Below are 23,354 nucleotides of genomic sequence, written 5' to 3'. Positions count from 1 at the left end.
TGCGCTCCATTGTCGGTCCACAAGGTAGGGGCGAAAAGCATAGATAATAGATGGACCAATAACAGTGACTACGTCGCACCAAGAGATACATCTCCAGTAATGAGTAGTTATCTTATGACTGACTCTAAACACAGTACCTGTTAAGAACGAACACATTAGTTGCAATAAAGACCCAGAGAAAATAATTGACTTAGTTGAATTTTATGAATGGGCAGAAGCTTGTAGTTTGTCAAGGGACCAGCAGGTTAACAGTTTAAATGATTTAGGAATTTATGCACTGATGAAGGAAACAGGTGAGCAAATGGTTGACACTGATTTAAAGAGCAAAGAATTAAATACACTTGGGTGTGAAAGCAAAATTTTAAGTTTTCAAGAGAGAGAGGTTGATGATTGTAGTATTTGGGAAAATGAAGATTTAATGATACATGATGATGGTGAAAAATATTTTGTTTACTTAAAAGAGGAAATGGAGGCATTAGGTGTTGTGGGAGAAACTGATATGCATGTTGTAGATGTACCCAAGGATGTTATTAACAGTTTAAGTGGTGGTAATGCCAGTGTCACAACCAATAGGCTCTGTAATCCAACATCTTACGAAGGAACCTGGGCAGTTCATAGTTTCCCTGAACAGTAAAACTGACTGTGCAAGTAGGCTACCATTTGCAATGAACAAAGGTTAATTATTTCTTTATAATATGTGGCTAAATAGTGATGCAATTAAAAATTATAGCAATTTTAGAAAAATGATTCTTAATATGTCTCAAATTTTATATCCTGATTGGTGGAAAAACACTAAACATATTATTGTTGAACAACTGAAGGATAAATACCTTAGTGGTGAACGATGTTATATGGGTGAAAATGTTTGGATTAATGAAATTACCAATGCAAGTGACAGTGCTAATGATGTGTGTGTTAATGTTATGACCGTAGATAATAAAGGTGACAGTAATATAGGTACTTGTAAGTCAGAAAGTCATTGTTTCAGTGAAATTCAAAATGATTTATTGTATGAATACATTCAGCCTCAAAAATGTGATGACATAGGTAGTCCGTTCATTAGAGCAAAAGTTGGTACCAGGGAAGGCAAGTGTCTTATAGACACAGGGAGTCAGGTGTCAAGATCATCCCAAATTCTAAGCAAAAAGTTGAAGTGTGAGAAAGATTACATTGAAATGCCAGTCATTGGGGTGAAAATAAGAGGGGCTACAGGAAAACATAGAAAACTGTGAAAAGACAAACTTTGTTATCTTTTACAATTGAGGGAGTCACATTTACACATGGATGCCTAATTATGCCAGGCCTCAGTGAGGACTGTATTCTTGGGATGTCATGGATTCGGAGTGTAGATGCAAGACTTGACTGGGGAGGACAAAAACTTATCATAACAACACCAAATGGGGGGTGTATCTCCACCAAGTTTGTCAGATCAAATACAGTGTTGTGTAATGATAAATTTAACACTATAAATCTTGTAAAGGAGAAGAAATATGTTGACAAACACATAACATAGCTGGATTTAAGTGACGTAGATTTAAACACACTGGTAAACACAAAGATTTCCGAAGCTAGTGGTCTAAACAATGAGCAAAAACAGGAACTAGAGTCTTTGTTATGGGAATACAGTGATGTCTTTAGCAACATTCCAGGGAAAGTTAGGGTTTACGAACGTACTTTGCTAGTAAGACATGACCCATTTTTCATAAAACCACATGGTGTGCCCATAGCAAAACGTACAGCAGTTGAGAAAGAATTACATAAGATGGAATTGTGTGACATTATTGAAAGGAGTATCAGTGCTTATAATAACCTGCTGGTAGTTGTGTCAAAGAGGGATGGGGGAGTGAGAATAGTTCTTGACTCCTGGCCTTTAAACATGATCTTATACAGGGAAACAGACCACCCTGAAAACATTGATGAGCTGTTGCACAAGTTCAAGGACATAAAATTAATGTCAAGTCTAGACTTAACCTCAGGCTTTCACCAAGTACCCCTGGAACCCAAATCTAGGAAATACACTGCTTTTCTGTGCAATGGCCATTGCTATCAGTATTGTGTAGTCCCGTTTGGCTTGAACTCATCGGTAGCAGAATTCATTAGAGCTTTAGACCATGTGCTTGGACAGGAACTTGTATCCAAATTAGTGATTTATGTAGATGACATTTTAGTAACTGGACAAGATTGAAATGAGCATGTTGGGCTTTTAAGACAGGCGTGTGAGAAACTTAGAAGCAGGGGAATGACACTAAAACTAGAAAAGTGCAAATTTGCAGTACCTGAGTTAAAATTTTTGGGACATGTCATAACAGGAAAAGGAATTTTGGCTGATCCAGACAAAATTAAAGCTATTGCAGAGTTTCCTATACCCCGTAACAGAAAACAACTGAAATCATTTTATGGGCTATGTGGCTTCTACAGAAAATTTGTAAGTAAACAAAGCTTAAACACACCCTGTCTAAGTAACTTGTTAAAGAAGGACACTGTTTGGATATGGAGTAAAGATTGTCAAGAGGCTTTAGACATAATTAAAAAGGAACTGAATAACCAGAACCTGTTACACAGACCAGATTTCAATTTACCTTTCTGTTTACATACTGACAGCAGTGATTATGGGCGAGGTGCTGAATTATTTCAAGTAAAAGAAGTCAATGGGGAGACAGTTCATGCTACAATTGCATTTGCAAGTAGAATGTTACTGAAGCATGAAAAGAACTACACAGTAACAGAAAAAGAGCTATTAGCTATACAGTGGTCATTTCCAAAATTCAGGACCTATCTACTTGGACATAAGGTAATAGTGTACTCTGATCATAAAGCCTTAAGCTATATACAGGAATGCAAGCTCTTGATATGCTTACAAGATGGGCATTGTATTTACAACAATTCAACTTTGAAATTAAGTATATTAAAGGCACTGACAACATAGTTGCGGATGCTCTATCAAGGCTACCAGTAGAAGGGGAAACAGAAATTTTTGATCAGAATGAAGAAAAACAGTTTAAAATTAGGTATATTAAAGGGGTCACAGATGAAAAAGTTGTTAGATCACTGTGTTATAAAATCAGGAGGAACCAGAACCGTGATGCAGATTGGAAATTAGTAAAGAGCTGTTTAGGGAAAAAGAACTACGAAAAATTAGACAAGTACTATAAGGTGTTTAAAGGTACTCTGTTTAGGAGAACTGCTGAAGACTTGGACAATTGGAAACTATGCTGGCCTGAGGAGGAAGCTGAGAGTTTAATTAGGTATACTCATGAGAGCTATGGTCATTGTGGCACACAGAAGTGTGTGCAGAAATTACAAGAAAACATATACTTCTACAATATGGCCACGAAAGTTAGAAAAGAATTGTCAACTTGTGATAAGAGCCAACGAGTCAAAGTAAGTAACAGAAAATTCAAGGTGAAATGCAAAACATTATTCCTGCACAACCTCTAGACTTAGTCGCTGTTGATTTCTATGGGCCGCTTCCAAGGAGTAGGAGTGGCCACTGCTACATTTTTGTCATGGTGGATGTATTTTCTAAACTAATCAAGTTGTATCCTGTCAGAAAAGCCACAGGTAAAGAGATAGTCACAAAAGTTGAAAACGACTATTTCTGAAATGTTGGGAAACCAAAAGCAATCTTGTCAGATAACGGTTCTCAGTTTTTGTCAAAAGTTTGGAAAGCCTTTGTTGATAAATCAGGAATCAAACATGTTCAAATATCTGTATATAATCCGTCGTCAAACCCAGCTGAGAGGTATATGCGCGAGATTGGTCGTTTATGTCATACATATTGCAGTCATAAACATCCTACATGGTATGAGTACAAGACTTTGAAGGTGTTATGAATAGCTTGCAGCACACTTCCACAGGATTTTCACCTCATGAAATTATGTTTCATCTAAAACCAAACAACATTATCAATGAACGTGTAGAGTTTCCACCATGTACAATGATGACTATGCGAGAATGTGAAGCCATAGTCAAAGAAACCATGATAAAACAGGGGGAAATGAGAAAAAGACGACATGATGGCAAGATCAAAATCACCAAGTTTAAAGTTGGAGATTTTGTTTTAGTAAAATCACTTGAGAAATCAAAAATTCTAACTTCTGAAATAAAGAAATTCTTTGATATATACATGGGTCCATTTGAGATTGTAGAACATCCACACTGGAATGCATACCGGTTGGTGTATCCTAAATCCAAGAAAGTTCTCGGGCTAAGGAATATTGTCTCATTGAAATTGTATAAACAAAAGGGATAAGACTAGTCTGAGAAAGTGAGAAGGTGACTCAACAAAGGTTTTTCACTGGAAATTTTGCATATAAAAAATTGTCTGATTTTGTTAAAGTTTTGTACTCTTTAAAATGTTTATTATTTGTTTAATATGTATTCATTGTATGAAGTGTTTTCAATGGATTTTCTGTGTAATACACTTTCCATGTTCTTGATATTTCTGTATGTTTATGCAATTTGATTGATATTTGATAATTTGTGTAATAACTTGAGACATATTTTATAATGCAAGCCTTTAATCAGCACTAAATCTGTCTTGCAACAATTAAGTTTAATTTTTTTAAATCTTAATGGCAGAGTCCTAATTACTACACACTTAAGTGCTTGAGATGTACAACTCTACTAGGAGAAAATCATTTTTAGTAAACCACATGAATTACTGTACATTTCATTCTCAACCACTGCAAAAGCATAGGCAATAATATTTTTTAATTTTGATAGATACATACCATTCCAAAACTTTCATCCATTATTTTACCTTTGCACTTTTACTGTGAATATGAACCCTTGTAACAAACTGCCGGTAACTTTACTTTTGAAAACAATCTAATTTTGTTATCCTTGAAGTAAGTGTTATAGTCTGTAAAAAGACATTTTACACCCAATATGTTGCATTTGTATTACATGTTTATTGAATTTATTAGTATTTAAAGCATCTTTTTTTTGGACCAGTTCATATCTGTGTAGTGTTACTCAGACAGATTCTGTAAACTTCTCCCACTAGATAAACATTACCAGAAGGTTAACTATGCATCCTAGCCATGTACTTACATATAAACATTATGTAACCAAAAGGTGATCTCTGTATGTGATTTTTTTTTAGATAACATGGCATTATAGTCAATGAAGTGATACAAACAGCTAAACTTTGGAAAGACACACTGCAGGACATGCAGAAATCAGACCTTTAACGGAAGTCACCTATGTGCAGATGGACAATGTGGGACAGACTGTGAGTAGTGAAAAAAGTGGGCAACAAAACAAAAGAAAACAAGCCTGCACTTAAAGTTAGTCTTTCAATGGTTTCATGTGAAGTGCTGCAACAGTATGGACTCTTCTAAGTGAAAATTGTGAATCCTCTGCTGTATGTCATTTACTCTAAGGTTAAAAATTGTATGTTTTCCTTTACTTAGTATAACAACTTTCGTGTTAGCATAATTAAAAGGAAACAATCCTATTAAAATTTTAAATTTATTTAAAATCATATTCTTGGCACTTCCATTATTCTGATGTCAAAATTTTGTTCGCATTTTCATACTTACAAAATTCTTGGGGGGCTATTGTAATGGAACTGACAAATAGACATCATTTTATTTTATTATACACTAAAGTCATGTTAAAAAAGCTTTTGCTTAAGATAATACTAAGTTAGGTGTTGCGATCAATAATCGATATTGGAATTGTATGTTCTTTGCAGCTTACGACTGTGATCTTTGGTCTACAACGGGTTTATGGGCACTTGAGTGTTAGCCACGGTTGAGTGTAGTTGTGTATATAGTTTTGGCAATAAATGTGTTTTTGATACAAAGAAACCGTCGAGTACTGTGTCATTTTTCGATAGTCCAGTAATAATTAAAAAACCCGCACCTCTTCTTGGACCCAGAGCAGCAATGGAATCATTGCCTAGACAACGACAAGCCACATGCACAACGCAGAATCAGCAGCATCAACAAAGGAGACATCATGGCCAGCTCTACTAAAGTATTATGCAGCCATTAGCCACACCGTAATGGTGTCCTTATGGAGATAACTTTTCCTGAACAGTAGAGCGGGTTTGTGACAACTTCCATGTTTTCTGCTCTTTTCCCAACAATGTGCAGCAGAAGTGGCAATCTTAGCATGCCCAGGAATTACCAGCAGAAGTATCCATGTAGGTCACAGTGTGACATCCCATACGAAAACAATGTCTGATGCACTGATTTCAGTAATTGATTCATTTTTGCAATAATTCTTATTCTTTTTTACAGTATAAATTTGTAGATGCAAAGTTAGTTAAGGATAATACATTTCAATGGCTACTCATAGCTCCCATACAGCCAATACTGATTTTATTTCAGGCACATCTGGACAACGCAGCAGAATTATTGTTATTATTTTAGTATCCAGCACAGTACAATAAAATTATTTACACACTCAAACATATCTACAATATATACACAGGATTTTATACAAGTCAAACTTGTTCAGAGGCCCAGAAATTGGCAGCCTTGATTGCTGGAACATTTGCTGCGACCAGGTCATCAAGTGTGCAGAATTCAGGCAACTTTGGGCAGACCAAGCGATGCGCATCATCTTGAGAGTCTCTGCATTGGCTTGCAGCAGAAGACTGGGACGCTTAACGAAAAACACCTGAGACAACATTTCCAGGCATTTGGGATAACAGACAAACTTGTGCAAGGATCTTTTTATTGTCATGGATCTCCCCTTGTGTGTATCAGTTGTTGTGTCAGTTTGCTGCCTTAGAAGAACCTTCAAGTCTTTCTTTTGATCAGATGTGTGAGTTCCTGTCTGCCTATAACTGCAAATGTACTCACATTATAGATGCTTGAGTGGGGTTTTTATCAGTGTCAAAAGCAGCCAAAACAGTTATACAGGGCATGGGCAGCACAACTACATGGACTTAATCATCACCATAATTTTGGCAGTTATGAGTCAAAGGGCATGAAAGGGAAGCAGCGGTTGGGAAGGGAGTGAGACAGGGTTGTAGCCTCTCCCCGATGAGCAAGCAGTAAAGGAAACAAAAGAAAAATTCAGAGTAGGAATTAAAATCCATGGAGAAGAAATAAAAATTTCAAGTTTTGCTGATGACATTGTAATTCTGTCAGCAAAGGACCTGGAAGAGCAGCTGAACAGAATGGACAGTGTCTTGAAAGGAGGATATAAGATGAACATCAACGAAAGCAAAACGAGGATAATGGAATGTAGTCGAATTAAGTCGGGTGATGCTGAGGGAATTAGATTAGGAAATGAGATACTTAAAGTAGTAAAGGAGTTTTGCTATTTGGGGAGCAAAATAACTGATGATGGTCAAAGTAGAGAGGATATAAAATGTGACTTGCAACGGCAAGGAAAGCGTTTCTGAAGAAGAGAAACTTGTTAACATCGAGTATAGATTTAAGTGTCAGGAAGTCGTTTCTGGAAGTATTTGTATGGAGTGTAGCCATGTATAGAAGTGAAACGCGGAAGATAAATAGTTTGGACAAAAAGAGAATAGAAGCTTTCGAAATGTGGTGCTACATAAGAATGCTGAAGGTTAGATGGGTAGATCACATAACTAATGAGGAAGTATTGAACACAATTGGGGAGAAGAGAAATTTGTGGCACAATTTAAGTAGAAGAAGGGATCGCTTGGTAGGACATATTCTGAGGCATCAAGGGATCACCAATTTAGTATTGGAGGGCAGTGTGGAGGGGAAAAATCATAGAGGGAGACCAAGAGATGAATACACTAAACAGATTCAGAACGATGTAGGTTGGAGTAGGTACTGAGAGATGAAGAAGCTTGCACAGGATAGAGTAGCATGGAGAGCTGCACCAAACCACTCTCTGGACTGAAGGCTGCAACCACAACAATTTTGTGACATTGAAGTATGTGTCTTTAAAAACCCATTGAGAATGCAGGTGGACATGGATGCAGCAGCAACATTGGTGAATTCTCAAACTTACGCAGATTTGGGTTCTCTACCTCTGGATACAATGTCACAGAGGCTGTCGAGTTATAACAAACAAAAGATTCCTAATCTTGGATAGTTTTCTGCACCTGTGACTTACAAGACTGTGGTTAGTTCATTAACATTCGTAGTTGTCAACAATGCTTACACTGAAAATCTGTTTGATTTGGACACTTTTAACTTTTTAGATTCTCCATCGATGAAAAAGAGCTTTTCGTTTCTGATCATGTTCCATATCAACAATTATATGTGCTCCGTGCCACATTACCATACACTGGTAATAGTAGAAAAACCTTACACCTCTATGGTGATTTTAAAAAATCTATTAATGCACTGTCAATCCTTGGTACCTGCCTTTTATTGCTCCCTGACGAGTTGTTAGCAAAATTATTTGGGGAGGGGGGGGGGCGATGACATTATTTTTCAAATATTGACTTAAAAGATGCATATTTACAGCTACCACTAGACAAGGAAACTCAATGACTTCTAGTTTCTAGTTACCAAAACACCATTTAGGCTTTATCAATACCAGTGTTTGCCTTTTGGTGTGGCTAGTCCACCAGCTATTATTTCAGTGCTTTTTACAGTAACTTATTGCATCAGTTCCAAGCTGCATCAGCTATTCAGACAACATAGCAGTGTCTGGTGGCTCTGCAGAGGAATATGTAGAGAACCATTGTGCTCATTTTCTGTTTTAGAGTCTGCAGGGTTAAAGTGCATTTGGACAAGACACAGTTTTTTCAACCATTTATTATTTACTTGGGTCTTGAAGTGTCCCACGCTAGCATTAAACCATTGCAACAGAACATTGAAACAATTGCCGTGTTGTCACACCCCACGTTCATCAAGCAATTATCGGCATTTTTAGACAAAATTGTGTACTACCACAAATTCATACTGGACACTGCTACTGTGACAGAACCACTCCATCTATTATTACATAACTATATTACTTTCCAATGGTCCCTGGCTTGTGACCGGGCAGCCAAATTGTTGAAATCTAAGCTACAGTCAGTCCCTTGTTTGATTACTTTTCAGTCAGGCCAGTACCTTGTGTTAGCCACAACATGTCTCAGTTCAGACTTGGCACTGTCCTTGTTCTTATGTAGGCATATGGACCAGAACGCCCTACTGCATATGCCTCTAAGACCTTAAATTCAGTGAAACAGTGTTATTCACAGCTGGAGAAAGAAGCTTTAGCAATAGTGTATGCTCTAAAAATTTTAAGTTTTTCTATACGGGCTAAGTTTCATCTGATCACAAATCACTGGTGTCTCTTTGTAACTCTTCAATGTCCTTGCCTGACAAAGCTGCACACTGCTTACATCATTGGGCTCTTTTTCTGTCAGGATATAATCATGAGATACATTTTCGGCCTACAGTGCAACATGAAAACCTTGTCGCTTTTTGCCAACTGGTCTGGATCCAGAGTTTGATAAAGAGGAATTGCTTTTTTTTTTATTTATTTATTTATCTAGATGTGGAAACTCAAAATATTGTTGATGGTTTTCCTATTACTGGCACTAAAATTTCACTTCCTGTTTTAAGTTAAGTTGTTTCTATAACGCAAAACGGCTGGCTGGACAAACCTCTGGGCCATGCTTCTAATTTTTTAAGAAATTATTCTGCATTATACAATCATCTTTCTGTCTGGGATGGAGTTGTGCTGTTATTTACAAAGGACACTGCTCCCCAGGCTGTATTCCCATCCTCCCTTCGGCAGTGAGGGACCATGGGGGTGTCATATACAAAAGCATTAGCACGCAAAACATGTCTTTTGGCCAGGCACTTGAAATAAAACAACTCCTTGTTTTACATTCCTTTTTCAACACTCTAATGAAATAGTCTCCAAGGAGGCAATTCATTGAAAGTTTCGTAATTCCAATTGTATGTAAAGAGTGATTTTGTATAAATATTAAATTTCATAAACATAATTCTTTCCTTTCTTTACTTGTATGTCATGTTCATCCAATATATGCTGGTATTATTTTGCATTCACTAATTAAGCCATAATTAAGAAAAATTAGGTTGGCATTGTAGTTTTTCAGTATTTTGTATAACATGATGTAAATATTACATAAAAATCTTTTATGTGAATACATCAGTTTGGGCATAAAATACCAAAGGTTTTGCGTATTGTTATTCATAATAACTTTGAACTTTTAATTGTTAATTTTAAAAATTTGCGGTCTAGGTTTTTTTTCCATTGTTAAGAACATATAAACAGGGGGAGCAGAAGGCTCAGAAAAGCTCAGTTGGAGACAGTTGACAGATGTGACTACTGTCGCCAGTCACTGTATTAATCTAATTGTTGTACTACTACTGTTTTGTGACTGTGTAGACTATTTTGTGCAGTGGGCTCCCACCAGGAAGAAATTGTGCAGCCTGTCATTAATAAACTACCATAAAACGACTTGGTACCTGGATTATTTCATGGAATTCATGTAACTAAACCCAGTTTGCAGATTAAATGGACCGGGACGACGACTTCAGCAGCAGTGACAGGAAGCAGGAGTTACACCGAACTGAGATATGTATAAGCAACAAACTAAACTTTATATGTCACTGCAGAACTAATTACTAAAGTGTAATATTTGGATAACTGTTCTAGTAGTAAGCATTCTGGAGTTGTTCTTCACTGTGAATCCAGATCATGAAGATGAACTCCAGAATTTCCTCTCCAACCTCAACTCCTTTGGTTTCATCAGATTCACCTGGTCCTACTCCAAATCCTATGCCACTTTCCTCGACGTTGACCTCCATCTGTCCAATGGCCAGCTTCACACATCCGTCCACATCAAACCCACCAACAAGCAACAGTACCTCCATTATGACAGCTGCCATCCATTCCATATCAAACGGTCCCTTCCCTACAGCCTAGGCCTTCGTGGCAAACGAATCTCCTCCAGTCCTGAATCCCTGGACCATTACACCAACAACCTGAAAACAGCTTTCGCATCCCGCAACTACCCTCCCGACCTGGTACAGAAGCAGATAACCAGAGCCACGTCCTCATCCCCTCAAACCCAGAACCTCTCACAGAAGTACCCCAAAAGTGCCCCACTTGTGACAGGGTACTTCCCGGGACTGGATCAGACTCTGAATGTGGCTCTCCAGCAGGGATACGACTTCCTAAAATCCTGCCCCGAAATGAGATCCATCCTTCATGAAATCCTCCATACTCCACCAAGAGTGTCTTTCCGCCGTCCACCTAACCTTCGTAACCTCTTGGTTCATCCCTATGAAATCCCCAAACCACCTTCCCTACCCTCCGGCTCCTAACCTTGTAACCGCCCCTGGTGTAAAACCTGTCCCATGCACCCTCCCACCACCACCTACTCCAGTCCTGCAACCCGGAAGGTGTACACGATCAAAGGCAGAGCCACGTGTGAAAGCACCCACGTGATTTACCAACTGACCTGCCTACACTGTGACGCTTTCTATGTGGGAATGACCAGCAACAAACTGTCCATTCGCATGAATGGACACAGGCAGACAGTGTTTGTTGGTAATGAGGATCACCCTGTGGCTAAACATGTCTTGGTGCACGGCCAGCACATCTTGGCACACTGTTACACCGTCCGGGTTATCTGGATACTTCCCACCAACACCAACCTATCCGAACTCCGGAGATGGGAGCTTGCCCTTCAATATATCCTCTCTTCTCGTTATCCACCAGGCCTCAATCTCCGCTAATTTCAAGTTGCCGCCACTCATACCTCATCTGTCATTCAACATCATCTTTGCCTCCACACTTCCACCTTGACTTATATCTCTGCCCATACTCTTTGCCTTTAAATATGTCTGCTTGTGTCTGTGTGTGTGTGTGTGTGTGTGTGTGTGTGTGTGTGTGTGTGTGTGTGTGTGTGTGTGTGCACGAGCATATACCTACCCTTTTTTCCCCCTAACGTAAGTCTTTCCGCTCCCGGGATTGGAATGACTCCTTACTCTCTCCCTTAAAACCCACATCCTTTCATCTTTCCTTTTCCTTCCCTCTTTCCTGATGAAGCAGCCGCCGCTTGCGAAAGCTCAAATTCTGTGTGTGTGTTTGTGTTTTATTCATTGTGCCTATCTACCGGCGCTTTCCCGCTTGGTAAGTCTTGGAATCTTTGTTTTTAATATATTTTTATTTAGAGTGAATTTTGATATTATGATTAGGGCATATTGCAAAGATTGACTTGCTCATGGTTTGTAAACGATGCTTCTTTCTTAAACAAAATTCTTCACAGATACGCCACATCACTTTGCACTTTTCGAAGACAGAATTCAGAGAACTATACCCAATTTTGGAAGTCGCTGCCAAGAAGCTGTAGGTGCAAAACATGAAGAGGATGAAATGTAGTGTTCAGAGCACACTCATTTGGTTGATCCCTGTCGTACTTCCAAGATGCCTCTTGTGATATTTGCATTGTGTGCTACTATTGATAAAATGTTAATTTCATTTCTTTCATCACCTGCTCTTGGCATATTTTATTTTCACACTTCCAGCCTTGAGAACCTTCTTTTTATCATGTTTGCAAAGACGGATCATGAGTGCTTGGCATGATCTGGATACTTTTAAGCAAATAACCACACTCCTGCTCTTATAGTTTGCCATGCTTGCCAAACAATATTCGCTTTTTTGAAAGTCGTATGTAATATAAATGTCTCAGAAGCTTTAGGAGCAAGTCATCTGATCACTACAACAGAATACAGACTTTTGGGCTTCAAGTACACAGGTAAACACAAGAACCACACCCATGTTATGTGTTTCCTTAAACTTGGTACAGTAAGGCAAACATTTGTGGACTATCCTCTCCTGATAGTGAACCTGTGGCTTGCGGGACTGTTATCTTGATACTATTTGAACAAGTCTCATACATGTTACGTTGTTGAAGTTCTCTTAGAAGTTTCTTCCAAATGTCACAGAAACAAGCATAAAGTTCCATTTAAAAAAGAGGTGCAGTAATGCTGCAACTTACAAAAATGGACAAAATTACTCGCGAGTGTCAGGAAATTTGCCATATTGTCTGTTATAGCTTGGCAAAAAGTTCGCTTTTATATATTTATTCACTCTGGCTATATTTGAGGTGGCCTGTCTTATCTCCCTCAACATGTATACTTCACTAAAACATAATGAAAAATTACACGTGTTTTGATAATTTTCTATTTTATATCGAAGTCATATTGTAACAAAACTATACGTGACAGAAAGAAGCTAAGGCCAGATGTGGACTTAGTGCCCAAAAAAGTTATAATTACTCTATTACCTACCAAAATATAATAAAATATATTTTTTTGTTGATCCTTGCATCTGCCAAAATATTGAGACATCTTCCTTTTATGTAGTTAACCATCATGTTGGTCAGCAGCAGCTCACCATGCTTTTCTGTCTTTTGCCATCTTCTAGAGAGCAGTATGGGTGGTGTAACTGGTATCCTCCTTGATCTGGGTGATGCATTCCAGCCTTGGTATGCCTTATCTTCTTTCTCTCTTTTGTCCCGTCAATGTTACTTTTAATGACACAATTATGCCTCGGCAGATTGCTGACTCGTGTCCCTTTCTGTTGGATATGTTTCCAAAGACACAGCTACATTTCCTCCAATCTGCGAAGCACCTCTCCATTTTATATCTTGTCTACCAACACAATCATCAGCATTCTCCAGTAGAACCACATCTTCAATGGCTACTGTTTTGTGTTGTTCTGCTTCTTTGAGTGTCCATGTTTCACTTCCGTACAGCAACACACTCCAAACAAATGTCTTTATGAGGTCTTTCCCAACATGTTTGTCTATGCAGCTTGATATGAAAAGGTTCCTTTTCTTGTAAAAGAAGTGTTTGCCTGGTAGATTTGACTTGCTTCTTTGGTATTCCACCTAATGTAATTTTACTCTCTAGGTAAGAAAAAGATATGAAAGTCTTCAGTCACTCACTGTTAAGTGAACACTGAGCAATGGTGCTTTGTCTGCTCGGTACAAAGATTTTTGTTTTAGCTTTATTAATTTTCAAGCTGGCTTCTACCACGGTCAGCACTGTTTCTGATTGTTCCACATCCCTACTTAACAACACAATATCATCATGAAATTTCAACCAGACCATATTCTTACCATGAACTTTAATTCCACATATCGTTCCTAGTTTTTCCCTGACTATACCCATTGAATGAGACAGGAAAAGTCCTATCCTAGATCCTGCTTAACAGTCCCTGCTTCCTGGTGGTGGTGGTTAGTGTTTAACGTCCCGTCGACAACGAGGTCATTGGAGACGGAGCGCAAGCTCGGGTTAGGGAAGGATTGGGAAGGAAATCGGCCGTGCCCTTTCAAAGGAACCATCCCAGCATTCGCCTGAAACGATTTAGGGAAATCACGGAAAACCTAAATCTGGATGGTTGGAGATGGGATTGAACCATCGTCCTCCTGCTTCCTGAATTCTCTACATCTTATCACAGCCATCTCTTCTGTATAGAGTCTCAGCACTACTCTTCTGTCACACTTTATGCCACTTTCTCTCAGTACCTCAAAAAAATTGTCACCAACGTGCCCTGTCAAATGCTGTTTTTAAGTCAATGAGAGCAATGTATGTGTCCTGAGCCTTTTTTAGTCTTTGCTCACACATTAATCATAAGCTCACAGTAGTTTCTCCTGTGCCCACACCTTACCTAAAGCCAAATTGGTCTTCTATGATCATTGCATCTATCCTGTCTTTGATTCTCCTTAGACTGATAGATATCAGATCTTGGAGGCTCAGGTTACCACTGAGGGTTGTATAGTGTTCACACCTGTATGCAGATGCTTGCTTTGGTACTTGCACTGTAACATTTTTGGAAGTCTGTTGGAAGCTCTCTGGTTCTTTATACAACTTGTACGAGATGGAAGATTTCATCATGTAGCCATTCTCCAGCAGCGTTGATGACTTTTCTGGTACAATAACTTCTGTGGCTTTCTCTGGTTTTAACTGTCTGACCGCAATGTTGGAAGTCGTCAGATAAGATAACAGTCTCCTTTGTCTTCCGCATCTGCTTCCTTGGTGTTATCCAGTTCCAGATCTTCATTATTTTCTGCATACAGCTTTCTGAGGTAATGTTTCCACCTTTCTGCTCATTATCATTCCATCTTAATTTTGGACTCCATGCATCTTACTCATCTATTTCCAAATAACTGTTTAATTGATTTATAGGCACATTCCAGTTTCCTTACTTTCATCATTTCATTCACCTCTTTGCAATGCTCTTTCAAAAAATTCCAGGTTTATTTCATTCAACACACTTGTATTGCCTTTCTTCTTTAAGCTTTTCCTTCTCTCTCCCAGAGAGAGAGAGAGAGAGAGAGAGAGAGAGAGAGACAATATAAGTTTATTACTGAAAAAAAGTATATATAGTGTTTGAAACCGAACTTTAGTTCACAAAGATAAAATTAGTCTTTCAAGAAACCATGTGCCTTCTGGAATACATTAAACAACTTGCAAGAAGAACAAATGGAAACAAAAAAAATGCAAAGTAGTACAAATCTGTGTCAGAGAATATTATTGTGTGTCACTGTGTTTTGTCTTTTCATATCTCCCACAAGAAATGAACATGTTGACCATAAGAGCAATTATGACAGAGTCAACTTGTGGCAATAGTCGTTTACACAGTGTCCATGAAAATCGCTGTACCCCAAAGCTACATGGTACTTTGTGCTATTTCAGAAGAGTTTTAAGCACTTTGCTTCAATCTAGTAAGCTGTTCATTTTGCCAAATTTATGCTGTATTGCTTTCCTATTGTTTTTGGATATCTCTCTTCATTATTGTTTTGGACCATTCACTTGCTTATGGCATCTTGGCTATTCTCAACTTCTCTGAAGTATGAGAGTTGTGCTTTGATTTACTCATGCTTTTCCTCTTCAGTGGGTGAGCAGTCAACAAGGCTCACTGCCATGCTTGGAGCCCGGCTTCAGCTCCTGGCTGGTTCAGAGATTTTATCCGCTCTGGGAATGGCTGTTGTCTTATCCTCATCATCATTTCATCGTCATCAATACACAAGCCGCTGAAGTTGTGTTGAATAAATTGGGGTGTCCCAGCCAATAATGGCACATGATCATCTCATCTCATTTTTTCTCATGCTTCCTGTTGAAGTAAATGATTCGATCATTGTTATCTTTCATGTTCTTTGAAAGTAAGGGGCTGTGTGTGTGCATTCTGATGCATTTCTGTACACCATATACTCAAAGAGATTTTGTGCATATCTGTAGACACACAAAAGATTGATTCATAACAATGAAGTCCAATGTGTTCATGGTCAATGAATCTACAGAGACTGCTTTATGTTTATTATGTAGTACTATATAGAGGAGAAATGTTAAATGCAAATGTGAGAAAACGTTACTGATGTTTCCTCTAAAAGGCTGCCCCAACCAATTCCTTCGCCCATCATTCTCCAATTAAAATACTGAGTGATCCATCTCTAATGATGTGTTGCAAATAATTCCTTCTAGACCCTTGAAGGATTTTTATTACATTGTTTCACGTTTCTTTTTAAGTGATCTGGAATGTTTACAGTTATTACTACAATATAGCATCAGTAATTAATTTCTTTTATTGAAATGATTTAAGTTTTGCTAATAAGTTAAAATTTTACTTACTTCCATTTTACTATGTACCAACTTAGGATAAAGTGCACAATCTGTAATGCAGTTTTTTCTATGCAACTGTTTACAAACTTTCCAGAGCTGCAGACACTATGAAAGCTTTTTACTTGCACTACAAGAATAATAACATAATGTTAGGCCAATACCACAATCCTCTATTGTACTTTAAAACAGGGATGGATGAGTTTTATTCTTGCATATAGTGCTGGAGGCAAAGTTTGTTGTTAATATTTAAATGAATGTAATATTCAGTTTTTTTAATTATTCTAAATAACTGAAGGTAATTTCATGTAGGATCTGTGGAAGGAACATTTGAATGTCACTTCTTTTATGAATATGTAATCTGTATTTTTGTTTGTATGACATGTTCTACTTCCATGTGGGTTTCTCCACCATGAACCTATGGAACTAAAATAATATCCATTTATCTATCCACCTATGCACTTAAATTTTTATTCACTACAATTTTATCTGCACAATTACTTACTTATTACTTGTTTCCCACCTCCGACTGCAAGAATGGCACACTGTGGGGGATTGATGATAGCACTGAACTCTCCAATGCCAAACATGCCCAAATTGGATACCCTATGAATATAATGGATGTTATAATACAGTCAAAAGATTTTGTATTAAATGTAATTGCTTAAAAAAGCTCATAAAATCTAATTTTTAATAAATATATAATTTACTTTTTTTAAATTGTCAAATCAGAGTTGAAAGCATCAAAAAAACACTGAAACACATTACAAAAATGATATTTCTAAAATAAACTAATTATTCCAAAATACAAATGACAATAAATAATCACCCTGTCATGGTACTGTTTTGTTGTAGCCGGAATAGCACACTTTTTTACCAAAGAGGAGGATGAGGATAGCTTTAGGTTCTTACAATGACAAACAATGACTACATTAAAAATCTTTTTTGAGATATGAAGCAAAACCCAAATAACAATCTCTGATAAAACTTCCCTTAGTATTTTCTACTATTGTTGTAGCTTACTTACTGTTTCGCAGAAAGAGAGTTCTGTATCTACAGGTATTTTTCTATCACATTTCTAAAATGCAAACATGTTTCACGTGGGACAGACGTTAACTAGAATGTAGAAATGTCATTAGTTTGTTTAATGAGGAACACATCCAGCAAATGCTACAATTTAATTTTATCTCAATACAGAATTGTTCACAGATAACTAGAAATGTGTAACATTTAAATTTAGCCTGCAATTACTAGTAGCTTGTCACAGTTCAAAATAGAATATAGCTAAGCTTTTACCATCATTCACAAATTACCAAACTTGTTTGAGTATTGTTATACACTATAAGTTTAAAACAAAAAGGTCATCTTCTCTCTAAAGACAGTTGCATCTTTTGATAGTTATAAACACAACAGAACGATGCTACGAGGAATGAAAAATTCACTAACCAGCCGCTAAATGGGTCACATGAAGTAATGTAAAGAAAAAATACTGTCAAAGTGGGACAAAAATAAATGGACCAGAGGATCATAATGTGCTGAACCTCAAAATGTTTCTGTAGTAATGGCTTGTACAGTGACAAAGAGCTGTCAGAGATCATTCCCTACCTCCGGCCTTCACCATAGGTGGCATAGTAATCTACAAGCCATTTAAACAAGAAGTGCTCTGGGAAGAGGCCACACCACTGCAGTTCATGTCACGTCACCTGGCAGGACATCGTCACCTCAGATTGGCTATAACTGTACACCTGCCATGCAGAGGACTCATTCTCTTGTGTACTACCTAGATGGAATGATCACTGTACCGGCTGCAAGCTGTTATGACTTTTGCTTTGATTCTGCACTACATACAGACCTTAATACTGGCTGACTACCTTCTGTTTGTGTGACACTGTCCTACACTTTATTGCTTTACTGTGGTTTGTTACTGTCTCAGTGATAAGCCAAATAAATTGTGTTCATAACAGCAGACATCTACAGTGGCAATGAGTCTTTCCCACTGTATCAGTTCCGCCTGCTTTATTTATTTCTTCGTTTGTTGTCCTCAGTGTTGACGTACTGCGTTGCTACACTGGCTGAAAAATGGATTTTGTAATTTGGACACTGACTACTGTAAATACTGTAGCCGACAGGTACACATTTGGAGAAAGAAACTTCCACATGGGAAAAATATTTTAAAAACAAAGACTCCAAGACTTACCAAGCAGGAAAGTGGCGGTAGACAGGCACAATAAAATAACACACACACAAAATTACGGCTTTCGCAACCGGCGGTTGCTTTGTCAGGAAAGAGGGAAGGAGAAGGAAAGATGAAAGGCTGTGGGTTTTAAGGGAGAGGGTAAGGAGCCATTCCAATCCCGGGAGCGGGAAGACTTATCTTAGGGGGGAAAAGGATAGGTATATACTAGCGCGCGCGCGCGGGCGCGCACACACACACACACACACACACACACACACACACACACACACACACACATATATATATATCCATCCATACATATACAGACACAAGCAGACATATTTAAAGGCAAAGAGTTTGGGCAGAGATGTCAGTCAAGGCGGAAGTGCAGAGGCAAAGATGATGTTGAAAGACAGGTGAGGTATGAGCGGCGGCAACTTGAAATTAGCGGCCTCAACTTCCGCTAATTTCCCCCTAAGGTAAGTCTTCCCGCTCCCGGGATTGGAATGGCTCCTTACCCTCTCCCTTAAAACCCACATCCTTTCATCTTTCCTTCTCCTTCCCTCTTTCCTGACGAAGCAACTGCCGGTTGCGAAAGCCCATAATTTTGTGTGTGTTTGTGTGTTATTTTATTGTGCCTGTCTACCGGTGCATTCCCGCTTTGTTTGAACTTTTCGTAAGCCTCATTAATAGTTTGCAGGCAAACCTCCACATACTGCTATAATAGTTTTCTGTTGAACATCTACGAACAGGAGAAACATAACCACATAGTTCACAGTCTTCAAATAAATTGAACAGTCACTGTCCTAGCTGTAACACACGTCCTATTGCTGTAACACTTATTTCACTGTTGATACATTGTTGTCATACTAAGCAACACAGGTTCCTCGTCTGAAACTCGGTTTGTGACCAAAAACTGGGCCCTTATATATCATCACAATAATAGGTACTGAAACTACACATCGTTCGATGTTTAATTTACAGAAATTACAATTAAAACTTAACTCATTAAATTAACTGAATACATCAAAATATTCACTTTTTAACAGTTTCTTCTACTGCAAGGGTCACACCAAATTATTTGTTTAAATCATGAAATTAACATATATAGTTACGCGAACAATAGTTTTGACAAAACTGTTACTGTAATTACTCTGGAATTCATGAAGGCCTGATTTTGCTAACATGTTTTCAAATAGAGCCAATTAGGTACTTTAAGATACTAGTATTTCGTCTTCCAAATGTTTATAATTAGTGCAGAATTTATATTTGTTTATAAGTCGACAACAGAATTGAAGATATGAAACAATTACTGATTTCACCCTATAATGAAAGATACTAATTACGAATAGTCAAAATAATTTAGAAAATCAATTACATACATAAAACTAAGCACAAAATTAGATCTGGTGTTATATGCTTTAAAACTGAGAGTCAATCTTTCTCTATTATGAAAATACAGATGGATCATTCCATACTATGTCATCCACGGCCGTACTCCCACCTGTCACAGACATTTATGAAAATTTATTTTTGAATTGTATGCATAAAGACAAGAAAATATTCCAAGTTTCATCCAATTCTAACACGTAGTTTCTGAATTATCACCGTTTTAAGTTTTAGGCAAATTGTATTTCCAAGGGCGATTAAAACATAACTAAAGTGTGCATGCTTTTACAGAATTTGAAGCAAAATCGTTAGTTTTGAATCTAGAGCCTTGAAATTTTCACTGCTTTGTTCTAAATTAAACACTGAAACTGATAGATCTACAAAATTCCGATTTATAATATTCATTCATAATGAAAAACTGAACTGAAACTCAAAATATTGTTAATTTCAAAACTGTGACATAGGTGTAAAATTTTTGAACAGCTAAAATCTCTTTCCAAATAACCCAATACTACCACATATTGTTAAAAACAGTACAAAATTACCTTTTAAATGGTGCAAAAAACTTTGTGCGCATCTAAGTTGTAACAATTTTATGACGAACTGAAATCAACTTTTGTAATTTACTTTTAAAAAACATGTTTGATACAATAATTAAATATTTGAAGTCAATACAACTGTGAAAATACCAGATGATCTCAAGTTTTATGTATCGATTATTTTAAAATAAAAGATACATACATTGAGAATTTTACAAGATAGGTTTAGTTACATTTGAATACGAGTTTGGCAATTATTCAATTTCAAACAAATTCTTTGTACAAAGTATTTTTGATGATTTTTAAGTTCAATAATTATTCAGTTGAAGTATTGTACTAAGTTTATATGAAGCAGTATGTACAACAATTACATTTAAATGTCCATTAAGTATTTTTTCAGGGTGTATACATGGACGAGGATAAAAAAATTCCTGGATTTCCTGGTTAAAAATACACTTTTTCTCGGATGAAAATACCCTTTTCCGTGTTAAGAAACAGTATACTTTTCCTCAAAAGTGTACAACTTATCAATCCTTTCAATGGTTGTGGTTTTATACACTGGCGTATAATTTCCCGGCACTTTAGAAAACGAAACTCAGGGGAAAAAACACGTTTTGGAAAGATGTCTGATGTTTAGCAACATGTACATTGGACATTTCGTATTATGAAAGTATAAATTCGAACTTCACCAAACAGCGCATGTTACTTTCCGAAGGACTGAGATAGAGATTGTGGTGCGCTTTTGTACGCCACTCGTAGCTCATGTCACGTGATATCGCCAGCCGATGACAGAGGGTATTCAGAGCATAGGACATTTGCTGTAGTCAGCCAATAGTAACATAACTGTTAAGTAGTGCGAACACACAAATAGGGAAAGGTAATGGTTTAAATTAATACACATAGTGTTGCTACAAGAAAATAAAAGCTTTTACGTATAATATTGGTCTCTAAGATTAATAAGCTGCAAGAGAAGCTATGCTTTCACACATAATGTTGATCTTTTTTTGTGTATGTTCCACTTTAAGATACATCACAAAAATGTGCCAGTAAATTTTTTAACAACGACATAAATGTCTGATCTTCTGGGCTTGAAAATATTCTAAATGGTCGTCCTCAAAGATTTGATTTTTGAATGAGAGTCAAACACTCTGTGATTTAAGAAATTCATCGGACATTTGGGCACAGAGTTCATCTTGCGAAAAAGGAAATTTACTTCGAAAGTAACGCTTTCCAAACAACCATTCGGAATATTTTCCCGTGACCTGTTACAAATAGATTTGTTTCAGCAGTTGCCAGAAAGCGCCACACTTGAGCAGCTATGATGACGCAGGAAACATTAAAAGATCTTACATTATGTCATAAAAGAAACAAGACATAAGAGGATACTCCAAGAGCATAGGAATTTTGTGAAATATACTAAAATGCATCATTCGGCTTAAAGTGCACATTCGTATGTCGAGATTCAAATGTAAATTTTCTTGGAGTACCAGTACTGTATTATCTCATGTTTGGTTCTTTATTAAAGCATAATGCCATATGTGCTAGGGGATGAAAACGTGAAATTGAAATGCAGCAAACACTTGAAACTAGCCAATAGTGAGGAATTAAACACTTTGTTACAAATAAATTGACTGCCTCAGCAGAAAAGATTAATAAAAGTCAAATTTCCTTAACAAACCAACAAAAAAAGTTCATTGTTCTGCAAGGCGATTAACGCTTGACTGTCAGAAAGGTGGAAACAAAATCAAATCTGAAATTAATTACATATTTGAGCCTTCCGTAATTATGTGAATGTATTTTAATTCACTTGATAGCTCCCGTTTTGTTTTCATTTGACGTGAGCGCAATAAACGAAGAGGAAACAGCAAAATCACTTAATGTAAACATGGGTCACATAGAGACTATCACCTCCCCACTACAACTCAAACTGCTCTGTGAATCAGGTCCGGATCTACAATATTTCTGAACCAGGCCAATATTAGATAGTGGGGCTACCCCTGACCTCGAGCGTTTGAGGTAGGGTGACAAAAATTTACGAAATCGACTTTTCAAAAATATCTTCATTTTCTAGCGCACATCTTTCTGAAGAACCTGATACATAAAACATATATTTTCGAGGGAACGTAAGACATGTTATTTGGTCTTAAATGTGACAAAGTGCAGTGCCACGCCTCTTCACACAGCATTCTTCCATCACATGTCTCTGTATTTTGCTCTGTGGAATTCAAACGTGTAATATTTTGTAATGGGTGCCATCAAACTATATTCACGCCAGTGGAAATCAAAATGTCCTGTGGAGCCTCTCCTGCTCCTGCTCCTCTTTTAAAAAAATTCACAATTAATGCTGGATGGAATTATTTGTAACCGGCAGAACAAGAACTCTTCAGAAAATTTGCAGTCTTTACTGTGTATTAGCTAATAACTTGGTGTTTTGTATGGCATAAAATATAGGATATATAAAACGAGTAAAGACAAGAGAGAAGCAAGACAGTACACATTTCTTCAATCTGTAAGTCCTAGCTTTTTTTTCTCTCTAATCTTGCCACAGCTTTATATGGTGTAATTTCCTTTCTGGGAAAGAATCTATTACCTCCACAAAGTTCGTTAACGTTTTGCTACATGAAAAACAAAATGTCACTGTCTAATACTAAAAAAGCTGTTAATACTAGTAGTACCAAGGACTGGTGTGGTTTCTCAATCTGATTATGT

At 37.3% G+C, this 23,354-nt stretch overlaps 1 protein-coding gene across 1 annotated transcript in view; it reads right to left on the bottom strand.

Moving 5' to 3' along the window:
* LOC126282157 (pyruvate dehydrogenase protein X component, mitochondrial-like) overlaps positions 1–23,354 on the bottom strand; it is a 108,101-nt gene that overhangs the window by 15,264 nt on the left and 69,483 nt on the right. The window contains exon 9 of the mRNA XM_049981674.1: positions 17,047–17,147. Within this exon, the coding sequence (XP_049837631.1) occupies positions 17,047–17,147 (101 nt within the window). The remainder of the gene's footprint in view (positions 1–17,046; positions 17,148–23,354) is intronic.

The sequence above is a fragment of the Schistocerca gregaria genome, chromosome 7 (genome assembly GCF_023897955.1).
Source record: "Schistocerca gregaria isolate iqSchGreg1 chromosome 7, iqSchGreg1.2, whole genome shotgun sequence".
In the NCBI taxonomy this organism is placed as follows: domain Eukaryota; kingdom Metazoa; phylum Arthropoda; class Insecta; order Orthoptera; family Acrididae; genus Schistocerca; species Schistocerca gregaria.
This window is presented reverse-complemented; position numbering and strand designations above follow the sequence as displayed.